The sequence below is a fragment of the Eptatretus burgeri genome, chromosome 11 (genome assembly GCF_056783735.1).
Source record: "Eptatretus burgeri isolate ZD-2024b chromosome 11, Ebu_testis_v1, whole genome shotgun sequence".
Classification (NCBI taxonomy): Eukaryota; Metazoa; Chordata; class Myxini; order Myxiniformes; family Myxinidae; genus Eptatretus; species Eptatretus burgeri.
In genome coordinates this window covers 71,357,058-71,383,819 of record NC_140971.1, presented here as the reverse complement: position 1 = coordinate 71,383,819, position 26,762 = coordinate 71,357,058, and the positions used below count along the sequence as shown (strand labels likewise).

The following is a 26,762-nucleotide window of genomic DNA, read 5'->3' as shown; positions in this document are numbered from 1 at the left end:
TAACGAATACAATCGGTTGCGTCATGACGTAGGTTGAGCGCGACGCCTTCGAACTACGCGGTGTCTGTGCGCGCCTGGTAATTGTATTGGAAGTGGAGCACGTGAAGCGTTGTGTATTTGTGGGTCGTTAACCGTACTCTAACCTCGTCGGTAAGAACCGTACTTCAGTGGGTGCTCGGCCCAATGTTTCTCGAGAGCGGACTTGAACTGCTTGATGAGTAGTCGCATCGACAGCGTATCCCGGTAGTTCCATTGGTTGACCCTTCTGACAGAGAATGCACATTTTTGTCTTGGTAGCGATCTGCAGGTCTTAGGGGGTCTAAAGGGTCTTATGGGGCTAAAGGGTCTTTTGGGATCTAAAAGGTCTTAGGGGGTCTACAATGACCTCTTGATTGCAAGTTCTCTTGGATGTGTCTGCAACATGGGAGCTGAAGGACGTTTCAAATGGAACACCCAAGTCTCTTTCTTCCTCTCCTTCCATGGTGGAGGCAAACCTTTGGTTGCTCCTTCTCTAATGGGTCACCTTACACTTGTCTTTGTTGAATGGAGACTGCCATTTGATGGATGAGACCAGTCCGTGACTGCTTGCACATCTCTCCGTCGGGCTTTCTGCTTCAGCTTCGCAAGAAATACTTTGTACTTGTACGAGTGTTATAAACATCCATTTTCTTCAGGGGAGTTCCACTGTAGTGTATATACTGCATATTGTTACGGTTGTGGAAATTCGCATTACACCATAAAGAGTCCTCAGGTGAGATATCTCGATAGGTACATGTGTAGTTAGCCCACACTTTTTGTATAGAGGGAATTTATGTGATCCATCCGGGCTGCGACGCTTTGAGTTAGCCATTTTTCTGTTCTATCTTTTATTTCAAACAAACAGCATCTCAACAACCACGCCATCCCCACCACAGCGCCAACCACACTACAACCACGCCACCTCCACCATCTATGCTACCACATCTTCGCCACTCGCCATTCAATAGGCCCCGTGCGGTTACGAGCTCCGCGGAAGAACAAAAACCACCAACGATGCTCGGGGGTTTTTCCCGCCTGTTTCTCCCGTCTAAATTCTTCGCGCTCGGTGTGGTGGAAGTGCGATCCGAGCCGGGGTTCAAAGGTGAGAAAAGGTGGGGGCCTCTTTTTGGGGGAATAATTCTCTGGCCCTGAGCCAAAAACTGACTCCCCCGGCCCCCACACGGGGCGAGGTGGAGGGAGAGCGAGAGGGCACGCCTCCCTTCGAGAGGCTTCTCCAAGAAACTCGAAGTGAGGCGGGGCCAAAACCGGGGCGGAGCGAAGGGCGGAGCCCCGCGCTACAAAAGGCGGACAGCACGGACCTTGAGTGAGTTAGTGAGGTTTTTCGAGGCTTCCTGTCTCCTTGTCTTCGAGAGTTCCTGTGTTTTTCGGGTGGTTTGAGCTTCTGGGCTGGACGTCGTCTTCTTCTTGGCGCTGCTTGTCTTGTCGGGGGAAGAGGTCCTGCGCTCGCGGCTTGGCGAGCGGCCTGTAACGAAGGCATGGACGGGAGATGCGGCAGCGCCGGTTGTGAGGTGGACCTGCGTGTCTGGACGAGGAGTGCCGGAGAGGGTTCGCCGGCCGTGAGAGAGGTCGGGGCCAGGCGCGACCTCGCTGACGGTCGTGGGAGAGGGACTCACCAGCCACGAAAAGGGAAGTCGCGACTGCTTTTCTTTTTCCTTTGCTTTTTTGTGTAAATGCTTGTGGTGGCACCATCCGTAAAGTAGAACTGCGTAAGTGTTGCCGTGTGTCGGTCTTATTCGGTTTTAACTCTGCATTTGCTTTTGTTGTATTATTGCTGTGACTGAATATACGTGCTTGCTTTGTGTCTGTGTGTCTGCGTGTGTAAATAAAATGCTTGCTTGTTGAACCGTTCCCGCTCTGGTTTGTCTACTTTGTTTTTATTGACTCTCCATCCTGCATCGCGTAAGAGATTGGTAGTGGGTGTAAGTTCCCGGTAACTAATCTGAACCGTCGAGGTCGACAATAACTCCGCTCGGTTATCTCTGCAGTACGGAACGAACCACTTAAGCGGTTCGTGTCCGAAGTCGACCTGCGGCGAGGTATGATCGCCCGATTAACCATCCGCGTAGGTACTTAGGTAGGTCGAGTTTCGCGAACAACCCTATCCTACGCGGGTGGCCGATTGGCACGATTGTAGTGAGGTCGAAAGACCCACCCGTGACTAGCTCCCGGCGTTGTTCCAAGAGGGTCACGACAGAATTGTCCGTCCGGTGGGCGACGTGCCGCGATTCGAGTTACGTGGCCGATCGCACGCCGGCGGGCACGAATTCGCAACATTATATTTTTTTTGAAATATACTGCACTACAGTGTGAAAGTCCTCTGCGTGGAGGCTCACGGTGGGGAAGACCATCACAAAGGGGTACTACCCAAATGTCGAGGTTTTAGCCGACAATAGTAAAATTTGAAAACGGGGATATGATCGACAGGGAGTTCAGAGCTGAGCTCTCCGAACCCGGAGATCTAAACCCAACCCAAGCCACCGTCCCGGAGTGCCTGTAACCGGACCCTGTGGACACGTCCTCCAGGGGTCCAAGGCGGTCCTCCTTGGGCACCTGCTGTTGATGTGGTTCAAAGGACCATGTGGAGAGGTTTTGTCAAGCTGCACTTTTGAGGAGGCATCCCCAAGGATCATGGCGGCCTGAGGAGCCATGGCAGTTGAGCCGTCGGCCTCTCCTTGTTTGGGATGCCAGTAATGAGACCCCCCCCCCCCAGTACGATGTGACCTGATGTCCTGATGTGTGGTCAAGAGATGCATTTACCCATGATGGACTTGAGACAACCAGCAGAAGACCAAACTGAAGCGGAAGCGGAAAGATGTCACGTAAATGAAGTGAAGTTTGGATAAGACCCATATGTTTGTGAAGGGGTGAATCGGCTTGGCTTCCTCAAAGAAGCGAGTGAGGGTATGATGTTTGGGCACATTGCCAGAAGTTTCTTCCCGGGGTTCTGATTTGGCTTTACTGGCCCCGGATGAAGAGATGTGTGTGCCAGAAGCGAACGCCTCCCTGAAAAGGCACCAGAGTGGTTTGTTTTTGGGCCTGCACCATGTGCTTCCACAAAGATTCACTGTGAGTGAATGAGAGCTTATCAGGGTTAAGAAGCTCCTGGATAGATTGGCAACGTCCAGGAAATATTTGCCTGCATAACAGGTACTTGTGCAAGCAAAGCTCAAAGTGAGGATTTATAAGTATTTGGATTAATAAAACTAGTAATAGGCATCCACAACCATCCTTGACCATGTTGTGGAGCGTCAGCCGAAGCCCTCTTTCTTGTTTTTTTTTTTTCCCTTCCACCCTCACTTTTTCACCTTTATTACCTCGGCCACCGAAGGTGAAGGAGGTTATGTTCTCACCCCTCATTGTTTGTCTGTCTGTCTCTGTTTGTGTGAAGGATATCTCAAAAAGTTGTGGACGGATCCGGATGAAATTTTGTGGACAGGTTGGGTGTGCGACAAAGAAGAATTGATTCGATTTTGGTGACTATCTGGATCCGGATCTGACTACTCAAATTTTTCAAGTGATTCTTCACCATTGAGAGATCGAGCCAAAAACGATATAGTTCTGTATAGCACGATATTTCAAAAATGTATTGGGCCCGTTATGTTCTCGTGGGTCAGGCATTTCGTGGCAGAGGTTTGCACTCTACTGAGTGCCCTTCGAGTTCACTTTTAAATTTATTTTCTCTGTAACTGCTTGATGGATTGATACAAAACTTTCAAAATCGGAGTGCCTACCCATGGATAATATTTCAACAAAGTTGCATGATTATTGGATGGAAAATGTAGCCGGCGTTCCAAAAAGTCCGATTTCTGTAGGCATTGGTTGCAGGGTGTTTCACGTTTGAGGAATAAATTGGCCTCGACCTCTCTTTGCTCGGTTGAGGACCTTTTCTCACTGTCATGGGTCACTTTTCTATGCAGCATAACCCTGTTATTTAAAAAAAAAAAAAAACATTCGATACAGAAGTCATTTTGCTTTCTATTATTTTTTGCAGATTGTAGAATGGAAAACCATTCCATGACGAATCGACAATTTTGTTTGTTCACAAATCCCTTGAGATGAAAATGTACCTCATCAGTTAAAATCTGTTGTAAAAATGTATGATCTTCTTCCGCCAGTTCCAGGTAGCTAACGTTATTGGTGTGCAGCACTGTCACAAGCTACATTTTGGATAAATAGAAATGCAATAAGAAGTCCATGGACAGCAAGAAGAACAAAAATCAGTGCTTTATGAAGTTAGACCACCATATTACATTTGAAGTAATGATACTAAAACGGAAACTGTCATACTTTGGACACATTATGCTTGCAGAAAATGAAAGTCTGATGATTAAGTGAAGAAAAGGAAGAGGTAGACCTTGTATGTGTTGGGTGGACATGGTAAAGGCTTCAACCAAGTTATCCCTGCCAGAGCTTCGGGAAGCTGTGCAGTACGGGGATGTTTGGAGAAATTCGATCATGTCAGTCACCAGAAGTCGGACATGACTTGACGGAACGATATAACTCAAGTAATGCGCAACATTCAATAGTATACAATTCATTGATGTTCTCAATACGTGCAACTCTTGCTGATTATCTGGTTTGTTGGGACTTCAAGCAGCAGCTTCCACGCATTGCAAACCTCAGCTACTGCGGTACCACAATCACAAATAATGTCGAAGACATCATCAAGTAACACGTTCAGATGTTGCTTCACTCACATTGATCTGTCGACATAAATTTCTCTGAGCCTTGATGGTGAAGTATCGATTTGAGAAGTACAGTGCCTTGAGAAAGTGTTCATTGAAGCATTTGGAAGGAAGAGGTTACAAATTAAACTTTAAACATTACTTAAAGGGCTTTCAGAAAGTATTCACACCCCTTGACTTTTTTCACATCTTGTTGTGTTACATCCTGAATTTAAAATTGATTTTTTATTTTTTTTTTTATTTTTTTTTTTTGTCACCGACCAACGAAAAAATTCCCCATAATGACAAAGTGAAACATGTTTTTTGATATTTTTACAAATTAATTAAAAATAAATTGCTGAAATGTCTTGTGTCAACACGTATTCAACAACCTTTTCTTTGACACTCCAAATTCAGCTCACGTGGCAGAGGTTTGCACTCGACTCGACTGATAGATGGAACAATGAATGGAGCTAAATGCAGGCAAATCCTTGAGGAGAACCTGCTTCAGAGTGCATAAGACCTGAGACTGCAGTGAAGATTTACGTTCCAACAGGACAATGACCCCAAGCATACAGCCAAATCAACACTGGAATGGCTTCAGAACAAGAGCGTGAAAGTCCTTGAGTGGCGCAGCTAAAGCCCAGACTTGAATCCCATTGCGAATCTGTGGAAGTACTTGAAGATTGCTGTTCACTGACACTCCCCATCCAACTTGGAAGAGCTTGAGTAAATCTGCAAGGAAGAATGAGAGAAAATCCCCAAATCCAGATGTGTAAAGCTGATAGACATTCCCAAAAAGACTCGAACGCTTCCTGTTCCGGTTCTTGAGCAACGGTGACAGTTCCTCTTTCAGGGTCTCTGACTACTTTCTCAAAGATATGTTTTCCTCTTGTTTTTGTCACGTTTTTACTGTCATTTTGTTATCTCTGTGTTTACTGTGCGTTTCTAGTTCGGTCTTGTGTTAAAACTTGTGCTAATTGTTGAGTTTTCGTCGTTTTTTCATATCGGCTTTCCTTGAGGCCTGCCCTTCTTCCCGTTTGTGTGCACAATCGTGTTTATTTTCTCCACTTTTCCCTCCACTTTTCCTTCCACCCGCCTTCTATCCCTCCCAAATATACCCTCTGTTTCATGTCTTAAAATATAAATAAAAATACAACAAAAACAATACCTCTCCTCCTCACCTGAAACCCCAGGTAACCAGGTGACTTCCTGCACCGACTTCTGCTTATCTACCATCTTCTACTTTTGCCAACCCACATTCACCATACACCTTCACGATTTTTTTTTTCTTCAACCTTTTCTTTACCTAATCCAACCTAATCTTTAAAAAAAATATATATATATATATATATTTTAACCTCTCACCTTACACCTCCCGAAACCACGTGTTTCTCTACCCCCTCTTCTTCCTGTAACTTTTGTCGAACTACCAGCTTCCTTCTGTGTTTGCCGATCCAAATTCACCAAACACCTTCACCATTTTTCTCGAACCTTTCCTTTACCTAACCTTGTGTAATATTTATCAAAAAATAAAAAACGCTCTTAAAATGTTACAACTTCCCCATTTCACACGTGTGGTTCTCGGTATTGTATCATAATTCACTACTCTTCTGCTTCTTCGAAAGACTATTTTCAATTCGACCTTCCCTTCATCCCGTGGCGAAAAACTCCAACTGGTACAACGTTTCTTTTCTCCATCAGTGTGTGTGTGTGTGTGTGTGTGTGTGTGTGTGTGTGTGTGTGTGTGTGTGTGTGTGTGTGTGTGTGTGTGTGTGTGTGTGTGTGTGTGTGTGTGTGTGTGTGTGTGTGTGTGTGTGTGTGTGTGTGTGTGTGTGTGTGTGTGTGTGTGTGTGTGTGAGAGACCGCTGTTTCTCGACAACCTCTGGTCCGATCTAATTGAAACTTGCCAGGTATATTGCTGGGGACCTGAGGATGTGCCTTTTCAAGGTTTGATATTAATCGGACAAGTGCTTCCCAAGTTGTGGCCATTTATTTACCCAAACCAATGGGAAGACACGTTGTTGCGTGGGCGTGGCTGATGGGGAAGGGAAGCACAGCCACGTTCCCCATTACGGGTTACAACGTACGGGCTTCCGGAGAGTGATGACTTCGTGTATTCAAATAATTTCTCGATTTCTTGTGCGCATTTATAGATAAACAGAATGGCCCAAGTTATGATCGTTTTCATATTAGATGGTGCATAAATTTCGGTAATATCAGAGTGCTGGTATGCTCCGAACCAGGAAGTAATTTTTTTTCTCTCTCTTCTCTTTTTGTTTTACCTTGCGACGACATTGCGAAAAGGTAAAATACGTTGTCACTAATTGAATAATTGGCCATTAAAACCTAAATTGCGAATAATCGTAACTGTGATATGCGAACTTCCGGGCCACGCACGTACGGGCACGCGAGAGCGAAGAAACAGCCTGTGTGGTTGTTGTTTCTTGCTCGCGGTTGGAATATTGATCTATTCTTTTTTCTTTTTTTTTACGGGCACGTACTAGTTCTCTTAATTCTCCTTTATTGCATCCCTCACGTAATGTCTTCAATCACATTTCTGACTAAAAAATTTAAATCCCAGTTTACAATGCATGTTCGTGTTCCATCAATCATCCTTTTTTCCCAACTTCAGTGCCAATTCACCCAACCTCCTTAAATCTACCTCCTTTTAACCCCTCACCTGTTATCCCCTCTCCTTACCCCTCCGATCTTGCTCCTCATCCTACCTCCGCTCTTTGCACCTCTTCACTGTCTTCTGCTTCAATATCAGCTCCTTCTCTGTTGTCCCAAAGTGTTTGGTGTTCTAACACCTGTGGACTCCATTCACACCGAACAGATATGTCACTCTCTCAATCGGTACACTCATCACCACCACAAACATGCTCTTTCCTTCCTCTCAGCACACCTCTCTCTTTTCCCAACCCCTCAAATCTTGCACCTCCCCCTGCCCACTCCCTTCTTCACCAGACCTCTACCAAGTCTCATCCTTCCCCTCTCCCCACCTCTCCCATCGCCATCCTGCACCTTGGCCGTGACTGCTCTCATCATCTCTCCTCCCTCTCAAAGCAACCTTCACACTCTTTCCCCCTTCAAGCTTCCCCTCTCACCTTTCTCTAAAACTCCCCTCTCACCCTTCTCCCTTAACTCTCCCCTCTCACCCTTCTCCCTCCAAGCTCCCCCTTCCCAAAGTTGCCCCCCCTCACATCCACAAAGCTGCCTCCTTCCCCCACCCTCTCTCTTCCATCTCATCACTCCACCTCCAATCTTCAACTGCCCTCTTCCCCCTCTCTTATTACTCCCCACTGTACCTCAACTCATCACCACCGAGCCTTTTCTCCTTGCTCATCCAGCCCTCTCCCTGAGCTCTACTGCACCCCCCACTCTTTCCACAACTCTCCTTACCTCCCCCCCTCCTCCCTCATCCTTCCCTCCCCTGCACCCAAAGCCTCCTCCCCTCCCTCTTCCTTAACAGTGTGGACCTCAAATATCTGGGGCCTTCACTCAAACCTGACAGATCTTTCCATACAGGTTGCCACTGACTAGCTAGACATAATCTGCTAAACAGAAACTTTCGTCCCCCAAGACGTGTCTGACTCCCTCGTATCTTTCCCTGGTTACTCCCTCCTCCGGTATGACAGGCTGAGCCTCGTCCTGGCGGTGGAGTTGCTCCCTTCATCAAAGACTCCATTCCTCACTCTCCATGCACTGCCCTCTCTCCCCCCACATCCCCAGGAATACCTCTGGCTACGGCTTCCCTCCACTCCCACCTCATGTTTTATGTTTGTTGTACCGTCCACCAAACAGTAATTACCCCATTTACATCTCACTCTCTGAAAACATGGACCACCTTCTATCCACTCAACCCAACTCTCTCTTCCTCATATGTGGTGACTTCAATTGTCATCATGCCAGTTGGCTGGGTGTGGGTACCTCCCTCACCTGCCAAAGCACTTCAGCAAAAGACTTCTGTGACTCATTGGGACTGACTCAATCAGTCAACTTCCCGACCCGGATCTCAACCAACTGAACTCCATCCTCTTCTGGATCTGACTTTGACCAATTTCCCTGAAAATATCTGCTGTTTGCTCCAATTTGTTCATCTGACCATGTGCTTGTCAAAGTAAACATCTCTCTGGCTGTTATTAAAGAACCGCCTCAGTGCCGTCGAGTCTGGAATTTCACTCAGGCTGAATGGCAGGGATTTCAAGCAGCCATCAAACTTCTAGACTGGTTTCCCATCTCTACTTTCTCCGACATCAACTCATCCTGGGAATTCTTTCAAAGAAACTTGCTCTCCCTTATGCACAGATTTATCCCCTCTTATCTTCAGTTAACCTACCCTTCCTCCCGCTCATGGTTTACTGAAGCTTGTGGTGAGGCAATTGTCCTGAAATAACTTGCCTTCGCCTCATGGAAAGCAAACCCAACTGAGGGCAATCTCAGTTCCTTCCACAAAGCTCAGAACAAGTGTGTATCTACCCTCAGGAGAGCCAGACAACATCTTTCTAATCTCAAGACTGAACTCTCAAACCTGTACTGTCTACCTCCTCCAAATCCTGGTGGCATTTAGTTAAGTCTGTTCCTGGTTTATATTCCCCCTCCATCCCTCCCTTACCTCAAATGGCCGCACAGCTAACACTGCACGTGAAAAGGCTGAATGTCTAAACTCGGTGTTTGCTTCGAAATCTTGTGTCCCAAACCCATCGCTTTCTGTACTCACCTTACCCAGTCAGCACCCAGTTCCTGGATTCTGTGTCCTTTTCTCCTGACAAAGTGGAGAGTTTGCTGTCAAACCTCGACTCAGAATCTGCAACCGGTCCAGACGGCATCAGCCCACGTGTCCTAAAAACCTGCTCCTCTGCTCTTGCTCACCCTCTCTTTGTTCTATTCACCCTCTCTTTGTTCTATTCACCCTTTCATTTGCTCAGTCATCTGCCATCTGCTTGGAAATCAGCAAACATTACCGCTCTGCAGAAAAAATATGCAAAAACAGATCCCTGCAACTACAGACCAATCAGCCTTCTCCCAATCATCAGCAAGGTTATGGAATCTATCATCGCTGCAGACATTAAATCCTTCCTCTTATCCAATGGCTTGATTTCCGATCATCAATTTGGATTCAGAGCAGGTCACTCTACCCTGGAGATGCTGCTTCTGTTCTCCCAACAATGGATGGATGTCCTCAATGTCAGACATGAAATCGGAGCTATCTCCTGAGGCATACTGCGTGCTTTCGATACAGTCTGGCACCCTGCCCTGCTCACTAAACTCTCAACCTATGATATCCAAGGACATCACTCATGGCTCGCAGACTTCCTCTCATGTCACAGCCAACGTGTGGCCCTGAATGGAGTTGTTTCATCCCCTCTTCCTATCCAGGCTGGAGTTCCTCAAGGCAGTGTTCTGGGCCCTGTTCTTTTCATGGTTTTCATCCTGATCTCCCTGACTCTCTGGAAAATCCTCTTTATCTCTTTGCTGATGACTCCATCCTCTGCCGTATCATCTTTCATCCCTCAGACCGGCAAGCAGCAGCCTCTTCGCTCTCTGCAGATCTGGATAAAATCACAAGCTGGTCCAACACGAGGAACGTATATTTCAACCCTGACAAATCTCACACTCTCACTCTGTCTCTCTGAAAGGACCATCTGGAACCCCCCCCCCCAATCTACTTTCTCAACTATCCTCTGGAAGAAGTCCTTTCATTCAAGCTTCTGGGTCTCATTATCTGCCATGTTCTTTCCTGGGAAAGCCACGTTTCGAAGCTGGCCTCCAAAGCCAGTCACTGACTGGGAATCCTCCGTCGTGCAAAGTCCTTCCTTGGCACTCCTGAGCTCCTGACCACATACAAAGCTTTCATCGACAGCTTGATGGAGTACTGCTCTCCCTTCTGGGCTGATGCTCCCACCTCCCGCCTCTCACCTTTCTCGGCTTCACGCTGTGGAAACCAAGGCATTTTGGATCATTGGTATCTCCCGCGATGAGGCTGAGACTTTGGGCCTCTCATTCTCTCACTGCAGGCAGGATGGTGGTCTTTCTGTCTTCTTCTGTCTCCTTTCCGGCCTCGCCCCCCCCACTCTGTCTGAGATATGTCCCCCCCCATATTTCCCGAGGGCGCTCAAGGTCCGCCAGCAACTCCCTTCTGGTAAAACTACCAAAATCAAGAATCACTGCTCACCTTCACTCTTTCATTCCTCTTTCATTCCTCTTTCATCCCACCATTGGAACACACTCCCACACTCTCCTCAATCCCACTATTTCCTGCAGGTCTTCAAAACAGCTGTTCACCACCATCTTTTTTATTTTAATCCATTTTAAATTCAGGCCGTAACTCAACAAAATTTGAAAAAGTCGAGGGGTGTGAATACTTTCTGAAGGCACCGTCGAGCTCCACAATGGCAGCTTGTTTTTGAGTCGTCCATTGTTCATGAAACTCTACGTTTAACGGAGGAAAAAAAAAATAAAGAGAAAAGTGAAATCATCCAACAGTGTTCATCAAACAAATCCTGACACTAGTTATATGACACCGTTCATATATTTGAATTGTTTGTTTTTTTTGTTTATTTCTGAGTGTGCTTGCTTAAGTGACTAATTGTTTGTTGTTTTTTTTTTGTTTTTCATCCAGGTGATTTTTGAAATGAGCACACAGGTATGTGCTATTCTATTTTAAAATTTCATTTTGAAAGTTTTCTTTCCAGCTCACTTTGATACTAAGCATATATTGTTTTCATTTCCAGTACAGTATATTGTTCAAGCAAGAGCATGGTAAGGCTTATCTGAAACAACACATGGAATGTTGTTTTCACATATTATATGATGGCTTATCTGCTTTTATGAATGATGAGAATGCAGAATGCAATTTTTTTTTAATGAAAGGTTTCTTTGAATTTATATATATATTTTTTTGATTACCGTTGTTTGTTTTACCAGCCCATGATGATGCCATATGGTCAGTGGCTTGGGGTAAAAATGAAAAAGACGGATCAGAAAACATCATCACTGGTTCTGTTGACGACATGGTAAAATGCTGGAAATGGTAAGTTATTGTGTTTTCACCCTTACTGAATGTGTGCTCGTTAAAATCTTCAATATTCAACTTTCCGAAATGATCAGCATACCAACTGAACAAACTAAACTACCCTGTAGAGTGTAGACGAAGTCCCAGATAATGAAGCTTTTTATGATCATCTCGATCCTTTGATACATTTGCAAACAAAATGATTTTTCGTAAGTAAATATAGGACATTCCAGCTCGTTTGAATTAGTCAGTACATCTGCATGCTGAAAAGGTTTTGCATATTTATTTTTGATAGTGGGGGTGGGGGATAAGAACTTCAATCTGTGAGATAGCTTCTTTTTTTTTAGCTTTGGAGGCAGGTTTGCTATATTGTCGGCTTGGGAGAGGTTCTGGCTGATGAGGAGGCCGAGAGGGTCAAGGGGCTGAACCTCGTCCACCCACCAGTGGCTGATCTTGTAATGGCAGTTAGGAATAGAGAGAGTTCTCGACATGTGTAGACAGCAACACCAACTCCCAGACACGGAGGGTGTTTCAAAATGAAATATAATAGCCAGTGATTATGATCCTGGAAGAGGAATGTTTTGTTAGACATAATATCCCGAGCTGCAATAGTAACTGAAATGGAAAAAAAAATTGTAATATTGCAATGGAGATCTCCATTATTGGGGGTGAGGAGGGGAAGTTGAGAGGATGGTGATCTCATCAGGTTAGCAGGTGATGGCGTGCGCAATCTATCCCCGTCGGTCTCGCGGTTCGTTGGTCTCGGGCCGACCTTGCGGCGGTCCACGAGCATGAGGGTGAGGCCATTTTTCTCAGATGGCCAAACGGATCTTCGTCAAACTTTCAGAGGTTTGTCAGTGAGCATTGGGGAGTGCTTTACGCAAAGACATTATTTGAAGAAAAATATTTATTTATTTATTTTAAATCTCTCTGTAGTGCCTAAGCCTTTGTAGCTATGTGAAGGGTAATACTGTATTAAATGACCCCTGACCCCATTCATGAGTGCTCAGAGGGAAGTGTTTTGGTTCCCCAACAGAAAAGAAAAAAAATCAAAATGAGATTTCTTCAAAATGCCAAAAGGATTAGAACAGCAACAGGCAATGCAACTATTGTACGATAAAATAACTATTGTAATCTATTATCCCCCATTTTATCCCCTAGACCAGATCTGCAATTAGTATATTTTCATGTGTATGTTTTCTCAGTGTGTGGATGTTGTTTAATACATGTAGGACAACATTAGGAGGAATCATTCTACTTTTATGCCTGGTGTTGGCTCAATGGTTAGGGTGGTGGGCTTGGGATTCTAGGGTCCTGAGTTCAAATTCTACTGCCGTTTAATTAATACCAGGTGGGGTTTATTCAGCCTTTCGTCCTTCTGAGGTCGGCAAAATGAGTATCAGCTTCCTGGGATGATTGAGCCATTCAAGTATCCTGCATCGGAGTGGCAACCCATCCAGGACTGTGCCCAATCGTCCAGGAGACTGCTTCGGCAGCACCAACACTCTGTTCAGAGTATGGTCCCGTTGGATGGACGGATGGATTCTACTTTTACACCAATTGCAGACATGAGTATAGAATCTAGACAAATTGAGACACACAGGATTTCATCATGAGATCACAGTACCTTGAGCTAAGTGCTCAGAAGTGAGCATCAAAGTGAGTAAGTGTAATTTTGTAACGATTTGACCATTTTTGTTGATTCTCTATATTTTCTTAGGGGATGGGTTGGGAGGGAAAAGGGGGGGGGGGTCAGTGGCATGCCCCACAAGAAAAACCACCTTTTTGGTTTGTCATTTCTGTTGAAGACCATATATGATCCTCCACTGTTATGGAGGTTTATTCTGCAAAAAGGTAATGTATACATCTTCAGAGCTGGCAGGATGATCTCGACTAGAGGTACACACACTCACCTCTAAGCTGTCTAGTCTGGGTTTGAAGTTCAGCCCAGCTATTAAGTGTCAACCTGGTGTTTCACAAGCAGGGTGTTTAATTAATGTGCATGCTATCCTTCGGATGGATGTTAAACAGGTGTCCCGTCTTCCGACATTATTAGTTGGTGGAAAAACGCAAAAGATCCCACGGTATCTTTCGCAAATAGTCGGCAAGATATCGCTGACACTATGAGCAAATTACAAATTCCTGCCCTAACTATTGCTGGGAAGGCAATGGCAAATCATCCTTGCCAAGAAACTGCTTCAGCAGCACCGACACTCTGTAGTAGAGTAGGGTACATCAGAATAAGGATAAATATTGAACTTGTTTTTATTTTTCAAGGATGGACGATAAACTAGAGCTGCAGTGGACGTTTGAGGGTCACCAGCTGGGAGTAGTGTCTGTGGACATCAGCCACACGGGGACCTTGGCTGCTTCCAGCTCGCTTGATGCTGGACTGCACATCTGGAACCTGGAATCTGGAGAAGAATTAAAAACCATCGATGCAGGTCCCGGTGCGTAAGGATCGACTTGATTATGATATACATTCAATTTACTTTTGTGTTTCATTGCGATAAACCTTTGATATCTCGTACGTATTGCAATGTGTTCACATGTGTACAATAACGTATGTACATTAATGGTGCATCAATTGTGTGCTTCGAGTCCAGTGGACGCCTGGTCAGTCGCCTTCTCCCCGGACTCGCAATTCCTGGCCACCGGAAGTCACACGGGCAAAGTGAATATCTTTGGTGTCGAGAGCGGGAAGAAAGAGTCATCTTTTGACACAAGAGGGAAATTTATTCTCAGCATCGCATATGTAAGTACCTTTCTTCCCAATTTTTTTTTGTTTGAACTCCAAACCCAACCCTTTCAACCACACTCTGTGGACCAGTGTGACGTGCAGGCCACGCGATGCAGGGAAATTACCCCCTGCCTGAAGATCATCAGTGAACAATTTGGATTTTACTGTTATTCCTGTCGTGACCGAGTAATTCTCCTCCGAGATTACCTCGACTTCCACCAAGATTTTAGACGTTTTCTTCGTGTTTCAGGCTCATAAAGGAGCTTGTGTGAGGGTAGTTCCAAGTTGACGTGCTGTATTTTCTGCGTACAAGTCGAATTGGCTAATTTTACCCATTTTTGTTTTTCATTCATCGAGAAGTTGATTTGGAGTACAAGACAAAGCTCGATCAACTCTGGTAGTTCACAACACTGTCATTCGGTCAGAACAACAGAGGTGTCAATTCCTCTCTGACACTCACGACACACCGCATACGGTACTTGAGGGTCATGAATATGAATGAGCTGTTTTATGAATATTTTTGGTACTTTGTGGGACGACCTTTCAGATACATGAGGAATGTAAATAGCTTTTCAACAGGTTTATTATCGTATGGAGGTGAAGTATTTAAAACAAGCTACAGAATCGTTATCAGCACTGCATTGAACCATCGATAAGTCAATTGTGAGTACAAGTGGTGACCGAGATTTCCGGGAAAAGAATAATTGACTTGTACGCTGCAAAATACGGTACTTTTAATTCCATCAAATACAGTACAAGCACGTTGATTATACTTTCACTGATTTCTCAAGGCATTCTCCAACTATATGTCCACACTTTTCCCATCCATGCAGCACCTTGATTGTACCCGATTATAAATCTTTGGGACGTGTATGCTGCCACAGGACACGTGCTTTGACGGCATCGTTTGTAAACTTGATGCCACGCAGATGTGCGTCGAGTGGGTATTTATTTCAGAGATGAGAATCGCAGTGTTTCATCGAAACTTCATCAATGAAGAAGTGATGTGAAACTTCGTAACCCAATTTTCCTTGGAGTACCCATGTACTTTTGTAACCGCCACACACCAAACTTATTGAATTCCATGTTAGAATGAATGATTGCTTCTTCACTTCCAACAATGTCATCCAATGATGATACAATTCCCACGTGGTGATTTGACAATTTTACAAAATTAGCTGTCAAACACATTTGATATTCGAGCGATAGCAGTTGTTGCATGTCGGAATGCTCGTGAAGGTCGCTCACCAGTTCGTGACCGTTTTCAACTCTGGACCATTTAAACATACGACGACATGGAAAAAAAAAACCATACACGACCACATTGTGCAGACAGTCTAACTCTGAATTTCAGCTCGTATACACCATACAAGGAACTTCATGACAAACACCTCTCCCAGGCTACACGAGGCTGGTGGTCGCCATCTTTGTTTTCTGCAGAATGCCTTGAGTAGCATATTGTTGCAGATTCGCGCCCGCCGGCGTGCTGACGGCCACGTAACTCGAATCGCGGCACGTCGCCCACCGGACGGACAATCCAGTCGTGACCCTCTCGGACTAACGCCGGGAACCAGTCACGGGTGGACCTTTCGGTCTCACCGCGATCGAGCCAATCGGCCCCCGCGTGGGATAGGGTTGCTCGCCAAATTCGACCTACCTAAGTACCCACACGGAGGGTAGATCGGGCGATCGCACCTCGCCGCAGGTCGACTTCGGACACGGGCCACTTAAGCGACCCGTTCCGTACTATCGGGATAACCGAGCGGTGTTATCGTCGGCCTCGACGGTTCGATTAATTATCGGGCGTATTCAGCCCACTACCAACCCTTTACGTGAAGCAAGATGAGGATTCAATGAAAGAAATGACGAAGCGAAGCGGGAAACAGTTCAACACAAAGCACATTTATTCGCGATGAACGGAAAGCACACATATACAATTCCACCAAAAGCACATAGAAAAGAAGAGAAACACAATGCAATTTTACACAAAAAGCAAATGCGACAATGCAGATCTAATACCGATTACGCGAGCACACGGCAACACTTGTACAATTCTACTTCACAGACGGCGCCGACAACACATACCCAAAACCAAGAAAAAGAATACCCTCAAGGATGAGGCGGGCCTGAGGCCGAGACCGGGTCGGGCCTACCCGTCTGGTGATGAGACGCGGAGCGGCGATGGTGCCTCAACTCCGCGGGCCTCGCGGACAGTGTCTGGTAGGGAGTGGGAAGGGGGCCCCCTTGGTCGCACTATCTCAGCGCGGGGGGAAACAGGAGGGGGTTGCTGATGCTCGGGGTAAGGAGGATTTTTACTCTGTCTCGAGTCCCGCGACGAGCGTCTCCACCTCGACCAGGTCGCGCCGTCGGCCTCCCTGGTGTGCAGCTCCCGGCACGACGTGAGCACCCCCTCGTCTGCCCTCGCCGCCTCTCCACAGCTCCGTCCTCTTCGCTCCGACTCCAACGCACACGACGACGACGACGACGACCAACTCTCTGACGAACGCGGTCGCCTATATAAGCCCCGTGGCTTCGCCTTTGACCCCCTGCCTTCGACCTTTCACCTCGCTCCCCATTGGCCCGAGAAAAAGTGGGCGTGAATGCATTTTGATCCATGAATTTGCATATAGCGACCGCCCTCCAACACCCTGGAGGCGGGGCCAAATCGCCCCTCGCTCACCGATTGGACGGAACAAAAGTGGGCGTGTGTCGTTTTTGATCCGTTTTTGGAGCGGAAAATCCGTGGTTTTGTACACGCTGTTCGGCGCGCGCCCTGCACGAGTCCAACACCGGTACCCACAAGCGGCACAAGAACGGTGGCGATGCGACGGTTGCGAGGTGTGACGGGAAAGGTCGTGGCTGTTGTGGTGAAGCGGCGTTGTGGTGGGTGGTTGATGTTGTGGCGACTGTTGAGACGCGGTTGGCGGTGGTAATCATGGTGGTTGGTCCAAAATAAAGATAGTAAAAGAAAAACGGCTATCCTGAAGAGTCGCAGCACGCATGAATGACATGTATTCCCACTAGACAACGGGTTTGGGCCTAACTACACATATACTTATGGAGATATCTCACCTAAGGGACCTGAATGGTGGTTTGCAAATTTGGTAACCACAACACTACCCCCTCCCCTTTTTACAGACTCGTCCCGAGTCGTCAAATTTTCGTGTGCCATCATGTGTAGTTTTCCCCTAGTACATTTTACCTACGGATCCCTGAGTGCGACATTCATGATATTCGTGTCCCCAAAATAAATAACCTGAGGGCTGAGTAACTACCTAAACAAACTCACTCACACGGACGACTTAAATAAAATTGCCGGCGCTAGGACAGACATGCCGGGGGCGCACTCATATTTACAGTACATCTTAACCTTAACTTACAAATTTTACACTAAACCATGGCCCAGGATCAATGAACTCTGCAAAAAGAAAGCAGTTAGCAGGGAGCCAGGCTGCTCGCATGCAGTCTCTGGCTCAAAACAATGCAGGTGACAGGGAACGTGGCTGGCTGCTCACACGCAGTCCAAGGCCTTCCTTTTTGAACTGAACGCAGTGAACCACAACGGTGCATGGGCTGCACAAACGCAGTCTCCGTTCCAGCTCAAGTGGCACACGCAATGAACACAACGAATGGATGGATGAATGGTTTGAACTGAACGCAGTGAACCACAACGGTGCATGGGCTGCACAAATGCAGTCTCCGTGCCAGCTCAAGTGGCACACGCAATGAACACAACGAATAGATTGATGAACACAAACACGGTGCACGGGCCGCCACTGCAGGCCCGTGTTGTAGCTGCCAACAGGGCAGTTCTCGCAGCTTGCAAACTGTTGCCTTCTGATCCTGGCGCACATGGAAATGAACAGGGGGGGCAAAGCAAAAATTGAACGGGGCTGGTGAACATGGGCAGTGGGCATGGCAAAGGTGAGCAGGCAAACACAGCCCGCAGAAGAAGGCCGCTGCAGGCAAACACAGCCGGCAGATGAACTGGCCGGCACAGGCCTTGAAGTACCACAGCTGTAGATGATCCGGCCGGCACAGGCCTTGCAGCAACACAACAGCTGCCGATGAAGTGGGCTGGCACAGGCCTTGAAGAAAAACAGCCAGCCGGCAGATGAAGTTGGCCAGCCTTTGCCGTTCAGTGGAGGTTGGTGGAGGGAGTGCGGTGGTGCTGGCCACTTGGAAGGCGGGCTCGGACCTACCTACCTGTCTCCCTCCCAACCTATCGCCTTTGCCTGTCACGGTACATACCCACTCCCTTAATTTGTCAAACCCCAATTTAGCCCCAACTTATTTTTTTGTTGTTTTTATTTTTACTCCCCCACTATAAATCGTCCCCTAACCCCCTTTATCGTCTTTGTTCGGCTAACCTATCCTGTCACCTAGCCTACTCCCAACCCCTACGTTCCCTTCCCGGAGGGGAATAAGGGAGAGCTAGCGTCCTGTGCCGAGGCCCAACGAAGCCCCAGGATGGCCTCCCCAGAGTTTGGCGATCTTAACACCAAGTGGGTCCAGCGGCCCACAACGACAGCGAGGGGATGGATGGTGCGGAGGGGTACATCTCCTAATCTACCCTAACCATTTAACTGTTAAACTACCCCGGGGCTTTCAACAAGCGCCTCTCGCTTAAACTATTGGTTCTATAAACCCAGATTCCCGTCGCCTGTGTTGGTGTCCTCACAATTTCGGGCCTCGCCCCCCAATTTTCGCTCCGTGCCCTCACACGGTCTCCTGGCTGGGACACGTGGCTCCCTTTGGCAGGCACGACCCTCTGCCGAATCTCCCGCTATGGCACCCCCGGGCACTACACTGCCTCCGAGCCTACCAGCTCCCTAACACCGGGGAGTGCCCCCCATGGCACCTCCCCTGAAACGCACTAGTGGCAGGCTGGCTTCCCAGGCCCCTTTCCGAGGGTCACCCATGCCCACAACACTGCCCACGCGGCTAATGGCGCCCCGGGCCCCCGCACCAAGCAGACGCACCCGTGCCCACTACGCTATCCCGGCCCCCCATGGGCCCTTGGCCTACCGCGGCCGACTAGCCTGGTGCCCGGGGTACCCACTCAGCGATACTCACCTTTCGCAGCCACGCTCCCAAGCCCGTCAACAGGGCTCCTGCACCCCTCCAAATGGGTCTCGAGCCTACTTTCCCACCAACAACAAAACGACCTCCATTTTTCAATTTGACTAACCCAGCTAACTCACTCTACACTGACCCCGGGGTCCCTTGGGCGGGAGTCACTCCTCCCCCCAATCACTCATCGCACCATGCATTCCCCATTCGCTCCATACACACAGACCCGCTGGCCTCACTCACTCACCAAGCACATGCTTCCCCTTCACTCACCAACAACTCTTCAACACACACACCGCTGAACTCTGCCATCCTCCTAACTACATCCCCTATCTAACTGTGCTCCCACGTCGTCCCTTAAACTACAGCACGTTCCTTTTAACACTACGTAGCTAAGCTACGTCCCCACTACACATCCAAAGTCTGTCTCTGTCTCCAAAATAATCCCATTAATTATTTACCCAACCTAAATCTCGCTATCATCCCTCTAACTAATCCATTCCACGGGCCCCATGAGGACTTACCCCTGCCCCATGGAGCCGGTCTAGCTAAGCTAACCCTTCCCCCTAACTAGTTTCCATCCTGTGCCCAGGAATCCTGTGCACCCGAAAGTGAGGCTTGTTTTTTTTTTTTTTCCATGCGCATCACCAGCGCGGCAACTCGCGCACTTTACACCTGCCCGTGACGTCATGCAGCTGCACGTGTTCCTCGTCCCTGCTTGGACGGTACTATTCGGCAGGGATACCCCTCCTGCCGGATTCCAACCCCGCGTGCAGCCATGGCGTCACCGTGCGCATAAAAAAAAAACACAAGCCCCACGTCTCGAGGGGTTCCCCACGCGAACACATGTGCTTTGCCCGTTGGAGCTTAACACACATGATCGCGTGGAGAACCCGTCCGGTCCAAATCCGTTATCCTGCCTAAACTTTGTCCGTCCGCGGGATCGGCAAATCCACCGCGTGCGTTTCCGGACCGGGACTTCACTCTCGCAAGCGAGTACGTGGGGGCCTCGTGCGTTGCACAGCACGAACCGCGTGCTCACTGCTGGGTGAACCCGGCACGGTCCCCGAAACAACTACAGCCGCTACTCGGCTCTCTTTCTTCACATGTCGCCGTCGTCACCATTCCACACACGCACTCCCGCGTGTTACGACGCTCACAGTCCATTCCATCACATTCACCCCGGGAGACGCGGCTGCGTGCTCCCGCATGCCAACCGACATCTCCCTTACATACCGCTCTCTCACACACACGGTCTCCCTTGCATAACCCATACCACTCACACGTGGTGCTCCATTCACTCGCGCGGGGGCACTCACCCGCGGTGCCTCACTCACACACGCGGGGGCACTCACCCGCGGTGCTTCACTCACACTGACTTTCATCCACACACACAGCCTCACTCACACACGGTGCCTCACCCACACACGCGGGGGCACTCACCCGCGGTGCCTCATCCACACACCGTCCCTCACTCACACACGCGGGGGCACTCACCCGCGGTGCCTCATCCACACACCGTCCCTCACTCACACACGCGGGGGCACTCAACCGCGGTGCCTCATCCACACACACGGTGACACTCATACACGGTGCCTCATCCACACACGGCGTGCTGGGAAGCACGTACCCTGGCACCATCGCCACCACACCACTCACACACAGGGTCGCTTCCACACACGGGGACGCACTCACACCTTGCACCACACACACAGGGACAACCACACTGGGGATTCGTGTCCCCACAAGGGTCTCCGGGGCCTCTATACCCCCCAAGCTCTCCGTGCACCTGTCCACAGCACTCCTCCCCTCGACCTCGTAAAGCACGACCGAACTCACCTGGTCGTGACTCGCCTCACACGTTTTGGTCTCCCCATTTAATTTTTCCCTTTCGGTCACCGTCGATTCTTCTGTCACGACCCTCGCCCAACACGCCCCCCGAATTATTTTTTTACCCGCCTCCACCGCGGGCCTGTCAGCCGTTGCACCCCCTTCCAGCTCGTTTGCTCCCACACGTGCAGTCGCCATTCCCAGCTCCCTGGTCACGGCCTTCATGCCCGCCTGCAGGCATCGGCCCATGTTCTGCGTCTCACCCCGTAGCTCTTTCATTTCTTCCTTCATGTTTGTTTCCATTCCGTTCATTTGTTGTGTATTCGCATCCAATTTTTGTGTATTCGCATCCATCTTTTCGTTCATTTGTTGTGTATTCGCATCCAATTTTTGTGTATTCGCATCCATCTTTTCGTTCATTTGTTGTGTATTCGCATCCATTCTCGCTGTCATTGCCGCCAGCATGGCGCATAGCTGGGCCATGTCGGGTGCGCTTGGGTGAGCCGTTTCGGCAGGGATCGGGGAAGGGTTTTGGTGGAGGAGGGGAGGGGAGGTGTCATACACCGCGGCCGCTGCCGCACCTATTTCGGGCTCTGGGTTCAGTTGGACGAGTTCATGTTCCTGCACGGGCATTCCATCCTGGGCCATGGATCCTACGCATTCTACATCCATTTCTAATACCCCCGGCTCCCGCTCGCCTTGAGACGCCATCTTGCTTCTCTTAAAGGGTTAATTTGAATCGCTCGTAATTTGGAGGGAATCGGGGGTCGCTTCTCTCACCCCTGGACCGATTCCCGTGAATTTAGCTGGAGACAGGAGAGCCCGTTTTCCTGTTCTCCGATACCAGTGCCGCGAGGAGGGCGATGGATTTGTATCGCACGACCTGACACCAGTGTTGCAGATTCGCGCCCGCCGGCATGCTGACGGCCACGTAACTCGAATCGCGGCACGTCGCCCACCGGACGGACAATCCAGTCGTGACCCTCTCGGACTAACGCCGGGAACCAGTCACAGGTGGACCTTTCGGTCTCACCGCGATCGAGCCAATCGGCCCCCGCGTGGGATAGGGTTGCTCGCCAAATTCGACCTACCTAAGTACCCACACGGAGGGTAGACCGGGCGATCGCACCTCGCCGCAGGTCGACTTCGGACACGGGCCACTTAAGCGACCCGTTCCGTACTATCGGGATAACCGAGCGGTGTTATCGTCGGCCTCGACGGTTCGATTAATTATCGGGCGTATTCAGCCCACTACCAACCCTTTACGTGAAGCAAGATGAGGATTCAATGAAAGAAATGACGAAGCGAAGCGGGAAACAGTTCAACACAAAGCACATTTATTCGCGATGAACGGAAAGCACACATATACAATTCCACCAAAAGCACATAGAAAAGAAGAGAAACACAATGCAATTTTACACAAAAAGCAAATGCGACAATGCAGATCTAATACCGATTACGCGAGGACACGGCAACACTTATACAATTTTACTTCACAGACGGCGCCGACAACACATACCCAAAACCAAGAAAAAGAATACCCTCAAGGATGAGGCGGGCCTGAGGCCGAGACCGGGTCGGGCCTACCCGTCTGGTGATGAGACGCGGAGCGGCGATGGTGCCTCAACTCCGCGGGCCTCGCGGACAGTGTCTGGTAGGGGGTGGGAAGGGGGCCCCCTTGGTCGCACTATCTCAGCGCGGGGGGAAACAGGAGGGGGTTGCTGATGCTCGGGGTAAGGAGGATTTTTACTCTGTCTCGAGTCCCGCGACGAGCGTCTCCACCTCGACCAGGTCGCGCCGTCGGCCTCCCTGGTGTGCAGCTCCCGGCACGACGCGAGCACCCCCTCGTCTGCCCTCGCCGCCTCTCCACAGCTCCGTCCTCTTCGCTCCGACTCCAACGCACACGACGACGACGACGACCAACTCTCTGACGAACGCGGTCGCCTATATAAGCCCCGTGGCTTCGCCTTTGACCCCCTGCCTTCGACCTTTCACCTCGCTCCCCATTGGCCCGAGAAAAAGTGGGCGTGAATGCATTTTGATCCATGAATTTGCATATAGCGACCGCCCTCCAACGCCCTGGAGGAGGGGCCAAATCGCCCCTCGCTCACCGATTGGACGGAACAAAAGTGGGCGTGTGTCGTTTTTGATCCGTATTTGGAGCGGAAAATCCGTGGTTTTGTACACGCTGTTCGGCGCGCGCCCTGCACGAGTCCAACACCGGTACCCACAAGCGGCGCAAGAACGGTGGCGATGCGACGGTTGCGAGGTGTGACGGGAAAGGTCGTGGCTGTTGTGGTGAAGCGGCGTTGTGGTGGGTGGTTGATGTTGTGACGACTGTTGAGACGCGGTTGGCGGTGGTAATCATGGTGGTTGGTCCAAAATAAAGATAGTAAAAGAAAAACGGCTCTCCTGAAGAGTCGCAGCACGCATGAATGACATGTATTCCCACTAGACAACGGGTTTGGGCCTAACTACACATATACTTACGGAGATATCTCACCTAAGGGACCTGAATGGTGGTTTGCGAATTTGGTAACCACAACAATATATTGAATGGACAATATTGCAGAAACTTTCCGCATAATGAACGATTTTTTTTTTCATGTTACACACACAAAAAGTCCCCATTTCCCTTAAACCATCCTCATACATATATCAACAGTTGGACTGGGACAAGATTTAGAGACATCAGGTACTTGGACATGAATTGCAAAACGCTCTGATAGTCACTGGACAAATCGATGTAGCACATGAGATGTGAACCTGTGATCGCAGCATCAGCAGCAAGGACCTCAGATGGAAGCACCCAATGGGCACAACCCCAATATTGACGGATGTCGGATATTGATGAATATGTTGTGTTGGTGGTGGTCTTTTCCCGTATTACAGAGCCCCGACGGCAAGTGCTTGGCCAGTGGTGCGATCGATGGAATCATAAACGTGTTTGACATGGCCACCGGCAAGTTGCTGCACACGTTGGAAGGTGTGACTTGACATTCTTTAACATATTCGATGGACGATTCTGCCATTATGTAATGGAACAGTAATCTTCAAAATGGTACACAAACGTTACACCAGTTTACCTCGACACTGTGGGGTCATCACATTTGTGTGGATAAAGTGGACAACAGGCTGTGTAACGTGAATGATGAATGACACTTTGCATTTTATTTTTTCGTTTAATGTCTTGCATGGCAAATCCGACAAGAAAAAAATTTATTTTCCAGTGAAACTGAACATCGAGAAGATTGCTCGTGTTTCATGGTCATCAAATGGTATAATAAAATAATTAATTGGAGTACAGTATTGGAACGTGTGCAGACCTTCACAAATGGTAACCGCACATGGGTTATTGCCCCAAGATTTCCAAATTATCTTATTGGGCAATTTCAACAAGCATCACGACCCGGTGCTTTTTCCTGCCAAATGGCAAACAAAGATGGCAACCTCAGTTTCAACGCGCACGCACACGCATGATCATTTATTAGAGTGGACATGAGGCACAAGTCCTGACAGAAGCCTTCATAGAGAACAAGTAATGAGCATACACCTATTAAGTAATAAGGATAAAATATATATATATACATCTCTACTCTTCCCCTGATCTGGAAAAACTTAAGTGCTCTCTACTGGAATTTGACTGACCAGGTGTTTCCAGATCAGGGGAGACTTATGGCCACACATCCATTATACCTGGTGTTGGCTTAATGGTTCGGGTGGTGGGCTTGGAATCCTAGGATCCCGAGTTCAAATCCCACTCGGCTGTTGAATTAATATCAGGTGGGGTTAACTCGGCCTGTCATCCTTCCGAGGTCGGCAAAATGAGTGACAGCTTGTTGTTATCCTATGTCGGAGTAGCGACCCATCCAGGATTGTTTCCAAGAGCCAAGAAGACTACTTAGGCAGCACCAACGCTCTGTACAGAGTATGGTCCCAATGGATGGATGGATGGATCCTCCATGGATCCATCCATTGGGACCATACTTTGTACAGAGCGTTGTTGCTGCCTAAGCAGTCTTCTTGGCTATTGGACACAATCCTGGATGGGTCGCCACTCCGACGCAGGACACTTAAATGGCTCAACCATCCTAGCAAACTGGTATTCATTTTGCCAACCTTGGATGACAATCTGAGTCAATCCCACCTGGTACTAATTCAACGGCCAAGTGGGATTTGAACTTGGGACCCTAGGATCCCAAGCCCGCACGGAGGATATTGGGTTGGGAATGGTGGGTGGGAGCAAGTGAACAAAGCAAACTCGCTGGGATGGGAATTAAAGGGAAGGGATAACTGCAGTAAGTGGTGACCACCACCTGTTTGGAGTCCTGTGCCAGGAAGGACCTCATGCCGCTGTCTCTAACTTCACTGTGATAGCCTCTGCTCCCCAAGGTGCATGCTAGAAAAATCCCACATGGAGAACTCTAACCTGACTAATCAACTCAGGCCAATCTTCACGACTCTACTCGCACCTAACTGAATACACTCTTCAAACTCGTCGCTGGAGTGAATTGTTCAACCTCTCCCTCGAAGAGTGGTGACTGGAGACATAATAAAAATGGTAATTTTTAAAGTGTACATCATGTCAGCTTGTTCAATCTGTCAGTGTTCATGCTCAGACTCCAGCAATGTACATGGCAGCAAGCCAATTACTAGACAACCAATTTGGCATTTGTTTATGACATACTTATGACTCATGTAAATCAATCAGGTTGCTCAACACACTCACCAATTATACAAGAAAGACATAGGGATGGACTTTGCCTGGATTTGTTACCATCCCTTCTTTGTTTCCACCGTTTTTTGGTCTTGTCATCACAATTTCTTTTTTCGTAATGCTTTTTATACTCACGTATCGACATTTGCATATATATGAAGCAAGCCTGCTAGGCATCTGTAGTGCCAAGCATGCTTGCTTCATGTATATTCCATAACTATCTGAAAAAAATATCATGTTAAAAAAAAAAAATTATTTCATAAATGGACAACACATTTTGGCCATTTTGCTGCCATTCGTGACTCCCTCCTATTCTGAACTTATTTTCTTTAAAATATCATCACTTTAACAAACAAACAAAAAATTCAGGACTTCCCAGATGTAAAGTATACTTGCACGGTCTGAAAGCTAAAATAAACTGATGCTGTGCCTTCGTACCGGTTACAAATACTCCTTGCTTGCAGGACATGCCATGCCCATAAGATCATTGACTTTCTCTCCCGATTCTCAATACCTTGTGACTGCGTCGGACGATGGGTACATCAAAATATACGATGTGTAAGTACCAAGCCTGTTCTTTGTTTCTTTCTCTGTGAGTCCTATAACTAACTCTGCCTCCAATAATTATATTGTTAGGAGCAATGTGAAGGGATTGCACTGATAAACGAGGAGGCCGAGGTG

General features: G+C 48.2%; 1 protein-coding gene across 4 annotated transcripts in view; it reads left to right on the top strand.

Moving 5' to 3' along the window:
* The first annotated feature begins 9 nt into the window (after positions 1-9).
* SKIC8 (SKI8 subunit of superkiller complex) overlaps positions 10-26,762 on the top strand; it is a 32,727-nt gene continuing 5,974 nt past the window's right edge. The window contains exons 1-8 of one of the 4 annotated variants that reach the window (XM_085846928.1): positions 10-77; positions 11,329-11,352; positions 11,441-11,468; positions 11,634-11,739; positions 13,999-14,171; positions 14,328-14,476; positions 24,257-24,350; positions 26,546-26,639. In XM_085846928.1, the coding sequence (XP_085703054.1) occupies positions 11,341-11,352; positions 11,441-11,468; positions 11,634-11,739; positions 13,999-14,171; positions 14,328-14,476; positions 24,257-24,350; positions 26,546-26,639 (656 nt within the window). In that variant the 5' untranslated portion in view covers positions 10-77; positions 11,329-11,340. Of the gene's footprint in view, positions 244-11,328; positions 11,353-11,440; positions 11,469-11,633; positions 11,740-13,998; positions 14,172-14,327; positions 14,477-24,256; positions 24,351-26,545; positions 26,640-26,762 lie in introns of all 4 variants that reach the window. The other 3 variants (XM_085846931.1, XM_085846929.1, XM_085846930.1) reach the window with 3 other exon arrangements.